The sequence below is a fragment of the Ruditapes philippinarum genome, unplaced genomic scaffold (assembly GCF_026571515.1).
Source record: "Ruditapes philippinarum isolate M1 unplaced genomic scaffold, ASM2657151v2 ctg15962_1_1_1_1, whole genome shotgun sequence".
NCBI classification, from domain to species: Eukaryota; Metazoa; Mollusca; class Bivalvia; order Venerida; family Veneridae; genus Ruditapes; species Ruditapes philippinarum.
This window is the reverse complement of record NW_026855501.1, coordinates 5,931-13,638: the sequence shown is the minus strand read 5'-3', so window position 1 is coordinate 13,638 and position 7,708 is coordinate 5,931. Positions and strand designations below refer to the sequence as shown.

At 33.6% G+C, this 7,708-nt stretch overlaps 1 protein-coding gene across 1 annotated transcript; it reads left to right on the top strand.

The window, feature by feature from the left end:
- The first annotated feature begins 218 nt into the window (after positions 1-218).
- On the top strand, positions 219-7,047 carry LOC132743558 (peroxisome assembly protein 26-like). Its single transcript, XM_060732088.1, has 5 exons — positions 219-415; positions 2,085-2,225; positions 3,887-4,218; positions 6,254-6,397; positions 6,869-7,047. The coding sequence occupies exons 1-5, from the start codon at positions 282-284 to the stop codon at positions 6,964-6,966; spliced, it is 849 nt and encodes a 282-aa protein (XP_060588071.1). The 5' UTR covers positions 219-281; the 3' UTR covers positions 6,967-7,047.
- The last annotated feature ends 661 nt before the right edge of the window (positions 7,048-7,708 follow it).

Here is a 7,708-nt window from a genome sequence, read left to right as displayed (position 1 = left end):
TCGAAAAAGAAAAAAAAATTGACCTATTATTAATTATTTCTAAATTATTCTTATCAATTCATCGCGAGACCGTCGATTTGTGTGATAACCTACTAATCGACAGTCTCCTGCAATAGGCGGTCTTCGACGGTCTTTGGAGACCGTCAAAGACCGTCGATTTTGTGGAGACCGTCGATTATCCCCCCCTTTTCTATGTCACATGATATGAAAATGGCGGCTACGCTGATTTCCCCAAAAGTGGAAGATTATCGAGTCCCAAAGTGGAATCCCTGATAAATAAAATGGATTTATCAAGTGAATTGAACGGTTTTGTGGACCGCGCCACTGATAATTTATTGTTGAAAGACTTTGTTGATTGTCGATATACGTGCTTATGCGGAATAACACGTGCTAAACAGTTTATTGAAGATGAAAGGTAGATTCTACAAAATATCTTGCGTCCTCTTTATTGAACTGTTCAAATTATTTTGTAGTATAATTTATACAGATGACATTTTCAAAGGTATATCTAATGGTTATATTAATAAATATACATGGACAAAGTACCAATTGGTTGTTAAGAGTAACAGGCATCGCTTTTCTCAAACTCCTCACAGTGATTACCTCCCTTGGCAGAATTGTAATCACTGCCTTCAAAGACGTCACATGATGATGAAAGTCACATGACGTAACGTCGAAATTCAAATGTAAATATCGACCGTTACAAAGAAAATCTAACGTTATTTTTCTTTTTCTGTTTTATTTTTAACTTTAAGTGCCTACGTTCGATATAGTTTATCAAAAAATTATCGAAAGTATACAAAATAACGGAAAATAAATTCAAAAGCTAAAAAATATAAAATATCAAAATATCGTCTCGGTAGAAAATAATCTCATAATTTTTAAAATTATTTCTAAATATTCATATTATTTATTTATTTATTCATAAACATTGTTAAATAAATGAGAGAAAACTTATCTGATAGATAAAAGCAGTAGATAAAACAATTTTTGAAAAAATATAATATATCAGAAATTCTGATATATTGGGACCTTGGTGGCAGAGATCTACGCCGAATAATTAAGGGGAGATCACTGCGTGGAGATTGCGCTTTTCTATGGAGTCTGAGGATAACCAAACTGCTACACAGTGATCTCCCCTTATCAGTGAATACAATTAGCCAAGGGAGGTAATCACTGTGAGGAGTTTGATAGAGTAATCTACATCTCTGTATAGAAATTTTATTAGAATAGTGTCTTAGTTTTCATGCTACTCGAAGGTTGAGCATATAATCCCTGCTTTGTTTGTCCACTCACTGCTATTCTTGTGACTGTCCGAGACATAACTCTGAAACAACAAGTGGTATCAACATGAAACTTTGTAGGTAAATACATGCATGTATATCTCATTGAGTTAGGTGTGCAATGCACAGGAACCATAACTCTGCCTTGCCTAATTTTGAAGCATTTGTTCATTATTATACTTTGAACTTTGTCTGGGGCAACTCTAAAATTATCAGAGATATCAACATGATACTTTGTAGGTAGATAGATCTCATTGAGTAGAAGTGCATTGCAAAAGAACCATATCTCTGCCTTGCCCAATTTTGGAGTAATTGCCCTTTGTTCATTTTATAATTTGAACTTTCTTAGGAACATAACTCTAAAACTATAAGAGATATCAGCATAAACTGTGTAGGTAGATGGATCTCATTGAGTACATGTGCAGTGCACAAGAACCATAACTCTGACTTGACATATTTTGGATGTATTGCCCTTTGTTCATTTTTACACTTTGAACTTTGTCTGACACATATCTCTGAAACTTTAACAGAAGATATCAACATAAAACTTTGTAGGTAGATAGATCTCATTGAGTAGAAGTGTAGTTCAAAAGAATGGTATGTCTGTCTTGCCTAATTTTGGAGTTATGCCCTTTGTTCATTTTTGAACTTTGAACGTTGTCAGGGACATAACTCTGACACTTCAAGAGGTATTCTTTTCTGTGTCCAAAACCTTTTCAGGGAGCATCACCCGATTCAACCGGTTCTTGTTTAGTTTCATTAAATTTTATCCTTGTCTAAAAGTTCTTCATATATTTTCAGAGCCCAAGATTGCATTGAACGTCTTTGTGTTTTGTGTATTCAGGCATTGGCTGAAATGAATAAATGGCAAGATGTATTACCATTGATTCAAGATGTCTACAACAATATTGAACTTTGTCCTAGTTTAGTGATACAATTGTGGTAAGATAAAGTTATGCTTATTGCCTTAAATTGGTAAACGTTTGTAGTAGGAAAATGCATACATTGTGGTAAAAATAAATTTTTACAGCTGTGGTTAAATACTTAAATAACATTATAACAGTTTTTTTTTAAGAGAAATGTTTATTCAAACAGGTGTTGTAATGTGGTAATTTCGTAAAGTAACTTAACCCATTACTGAATGATCATAATGAGCATTCATTGAAAAGTCTTCCGTTACAAGTTCAAATTGCTATGAAACTATAAAAATGCTTCAATACTAATCATACTTGGCACAAATGTTTACTCTACCATTGCCTTTGTAACAGCATGCTCAGTTTTAAATTTCCTGTTACCATGGCAACAAGTGGACATCTCAATATTGCCAAAAATCACTTTTTTGTGTTGTGATATTTTCCATCAAAACTGATTTCAAAGTGCTGCAACTTCTCAAAAGAATTAGATTGAGACAGAGTCAAAGGCTTTTCAGTGTTGGTAAAACTTTACCTTAAGATCGAACTGAAGCCAATTTTAGCCTCTCATAAGTCTAAAATCTTCTTGGCCATTGGGGGGGGGGCTGCTGCTGCCCCCCCCTTCAACCCCCCCCCCCCCCCTGATGTATCTCTTTGATGGGATGGCACCGAAAGAGTGATCACTTTTTCAACAACATCTCTTAATCGAAAACAGATGTTTGGGGTCTACATAGGGCAATTTTTTTTCACTATTTGAGGTCTCAAAAAAAAGCGGGGGGGGGGGGGGGGGGTTGTTAAGGCGCAAAAAGACGTCTTTATGAAGTAATGGGTTAATGTAGTCATGTCGAATTTAATGTAAATTTTGAAGGAAAACATATACACATATTTCTACACATATTTATATAATTTTGAAGTAATGTTAATTTTAAATGAATATTTGTTGGAACATTTAAAGTTACATTAAATAAATATGTAAAAATATTTTGCAGTCAGCCTAAAAACGAAGCATTATACAGTTTCATTAACCTTTTTAACAGTATTGTTGTAAATCTCATCAAATATTGGTCATAAATTAGGATTATAAAGGGAAAACCCCACGGTAACACTAAAGTTCGTATACGAATTTTAACATGCAAATGAAGACTATAATAAGTTCGTGTATGTGCTACGTCACAGTGTTATAGTTGCTTTACAGAACACAGAAAATATGAGATTTTCATGTGCAAACACACTTTAACAGTTTAACGCTTCACGGTGCACTTGGCATGGCGTTCAGAAAAAGAGTAATCATCTCATAAAAATACTAAATTTGTATGAAAACATCCGTTACAATGCGGAAATATACCGTTATATTAGGACTGCTACTTATCGCCATGTTTATTGATTTAATATTGATGTACGGATAATCCGAAGGCGGAGTTTCTTATGCAAATTATGCAAACAGAAATTGTACTTCTGATTTCGTCACAATGAGGTCGCAGATATGTATGCTTATAAAACTCATTGTGGTTGTCTTGACACCATAATAAGATTTGGAGTCGATATGAAACCAAATTTATTAATGAAATGTCACTATTTCTGTTTTTATGAAATTTATTTAATGTAGCTTTAAGTAGGGGAAATAAAAACTATATGAGATTAAAATGATAAACCCATTTAATTGATTCTAATATATTTTTTTGTTTGTTTCAGTATATTATTACATGCAAGAGTGAAGGAATATTCTCAGTGTCACGCCCTAGCAAGTTTATGGTTAAGAAATGAAGATAACTCTTACAAACCAGGTTATGACAGAGTTGCTGCCCTTTATATTGAACATGTTATGCTTCCACAAGACAGATTTCTATTAGTTCCACAGTTTTTAAACTCGTGCACATTCCTGACTCAAGATATGAAGGATAAAATGTTAAAACATTGTGAAAAACTTAATGTAAAATTACAAGAAGATTCTAAATCGAAAAACACAGAAACATCAAAAGAGAAGGATGCTGTTTGTGATGAGGAGGAACCAAAAAATATAGAAGGTACTGTTATGATATCTGTATTAATATCTCACACAAAGTTGGTACTTATTGTACAAGTTTTTTCTGTCTTGACAGATGAGTCAGGTTGGAGTACTTCTTATTAAGAGAGAATTAAAGTCAGTTTGGATTATCTCTCTTTGAAAGAGGACAGAAACTCTAGTGGAGGTTACCCTCTTGGTGAGTGAGCAGAGAAGACAGATAGTGATGTCTTGCTTGCTTAGAGCATAGAAAGTCTGTTGGGGGCTCCTGTGTTAGCTGTATGATGCCGTCCGGTTATCTTGCGCACCTAAGCACTTATCGGCTAATTTACTACGATTTAAATAAATACAAAAAAATCATAATTATTTTCCTATTTGCAAAAATCTTAAACACATATAATAACACAAATATATTTTGGAAATAACTCATTGAACTGCAAGAGTGCAACAATGTAAACACTTAACACCATGTTTAATCCCAACATTCGATTGTCCGGTGATCTTGCGCATGTGTTATGAATGACGTCACGGTAGCTCGTTTTAAAGTATGGTGTCCCGGTAGTACTATCAATATAAAGTTTGTGAGTCCAGTTAATGAAAAGTTAATTTAAACTGTTCAAACAAAACTGTAACACAAACTTATTTACATCAAGGGTTTGTTATTTTACTGTTCACTACTACACCTGGGACACCTGAAATCATCACTTTTATCTTACTTTTTAAATTTTATTTTTAATGATGAAAATCGTTGTTCTGTTTTAGTCATTCATTTTCTTTTCAAATTTCGTAAAAGATGACCTTATTACGCTTCCCGAGAAAAAAAATTGACAAGATGGCGGGAATCGGCAGGAGATAACAACTGAATACACCTTTCAAATCAAATCAAATCAAATCAAAATTTATTTATTGTCGGTATACATATATAACATTTTACAAAACATAAGCTATGTATAGCTTTTGACCGACATACATGCACACCTTTATTTGCAAAGGGAAAAAAGGAAATTTACAACGTTTTATCTGTGCAATACTGTTTTCATATGTGTGATTTTGATTTTCATTCTTGCTGGAAGTAAAATTTTGGAACTGAATGAACAGACAGGAATATAATGGGAAAATAGGTCAGTGGGCGTGTTTATGAATAAATAATTAGGATGACGAAATAATGTAAACAAACATGTTTGACTGATATTTTTTTTAACTTTCTTACCTTGTTTATGTCCAAGTCACAAGTTTTGGCTGAAAATTTCTAGCAAAAGCATTAACAAACAACTAAACAAAAGGAAATATACTGCCGGTGCCGAGTGCGCAAGATCACTGGACATGACTGTATTAAGCACTGTTGCTTTGAGTACACATGAGCCGCGTCACGAAAAAACCAACATAGTGCGTTTGCGACCAGCAGGGATCCAGACCAGCCTGCGCAGTCTGATCAGGATCCATGCTGTTCGCTATCAGTTTCTCTACTTGTTATAGAGTTGGTAAGGGAACAGTATGGATCCTGATCAGACTGTGCGGTTGCGCAGGCTGGTCTTGATCCATGCTGGTCGCAAATGCATTGCGTTGGTTTTGTGGTGACGCGCCTCAATTATTATTACTATGTCTATAGAACTGTAAAGACTTGCTTAGTGATGAAAGTAGGAACATATATTCTCTTGCTTTTAGATGAAAATACATGTATCAATTACATGTTCCTTTTATCTTTTTGTTAAAATCAATTTTTTCAGAAACTATCAAAGTTATTTTGCTTAGAACTTGGTATACTTGTTCAATATCAAACTGTGATTGATACCATAACACAAGGGCAGTTAATACTAACATTACCCAAAGGTCTTAAGAGTTTTGTGGAGATATATTTCATAACGAGAGAGTAAGGATGAAAACAAAAACATTATTTCTTACCCTAAGTTGTTTTAAATATTAATGGGAACACTGTGTTGGGAAATGCAGACTGACCAGCCTCCATATGGCCCTTTTTATGGGTGAGATAGACACGCTTTTATCACTACTCGGGATTATTACATGTATATTATACTTATACTGATATTTTATTTCAGAGTCAGAATCTTCAATTATGAAACACATGAAGTACTTTGGTTGTTTACTTGCCAGCAAACTTTCCTTCCCAGCACCTGATATTTTATGGAAGATTGCAGTAGCTATAGTGAGCTGTTGTGTGTTGGCTAAAATTTACTTGAAAGGTTTGTTGTTCAATGTATTTATGATAACCTTTTATATGCATGGAGACTTTTTGAACATATTATGGTATGACGTTGTCCCTTTGTCTGTATGTAGATAATTGGTTTATGTAGCAGAACTGTTAAAGGATTTCACTGATTGTGTTTAAATTTGGCATGTAAGCTTTTTATATCAAGACTTAAGTTCGATTTTCATTTAAATCAACCCATTATTGGAAGAGTTGTGTCCCTAGTTCAGCAAAATTTTCTGTGAAATTACTGATTTCTATGTAATAACTTTAAAAGGATTTTACTAAATGTGTTTATATTTGGCATGAAAGAATGTAATATGAAAACATAAGTAAAGTTTGATTTTCTCTGCAATCAGTTAATTACCACTTTATTTACAGTCATCTTGTATTACTGATATGTTGACTGGTTACCTTTGTTACCTAACAAAAAATGTACACAAGTTTTCAAATATATACATTTCAGGTAATTCATCCTTGTATCTTGGTAAATTGACATTGATCTGGCAATACATGTTGACCACATTGAAAGCTATATTTACACCTTATAGACCAGGAAGATAAAAACAAGGGTCAAGTGTCATTTGATAATTGAGGCAAGTGTAATGCGAAGTAAAATGAGATAACAATGCTTTGGAGTTTTGTTTGTAAAAGACGTGAAGTTATTAGCATTCCAAAAACATTCATAAAACTATTGAGAGACCATCATGACCAAGTGGCCAGGGTAGCTGATAAAGAATCATATGCATACTGTTTACTGCAAGGGATTTGTGACTCTTTCATGTGAAGGACCTATCTTGAAGGCATACGTTTGCTTGTTCTTGAAAAATGCACAAAGTGTCACCTGACGTCTTCTGGGGAAAAAGATTGCTGGAAGGTTGTGCCATATGTGATATTACCCAACCAAAAAAAAAAAAAAAAAAAAAAAAAAATGAAAATATTGATAAAGACTTATGTAGGCACAGTTTGATTGGTACTAGTATGATAACAATAAATGTCTACATACTATTTCTTAAGCAGTATTAATTGACAGTAACTTTGGGTTGTTAAGTTTAAACCTAACCTAGGTTGTGATTATTACCTTTCCACAGTAATGTGGTTGGAAACATTTAAAACTTTTGATCTCAAGCTTGTATAGTTTTAATGCTCTCTTTGAATGTTATAAGTTTAGCATATACATTACCTATCACATTAACTTACCATTTCTCATAGCATCTTTATTTGTTGACTGATATTTAAGATATCTAGTGTGTAGGAAACATCCATTGACCTTTTATCATAGGACCGCTATCGTGTGAGGTTAACT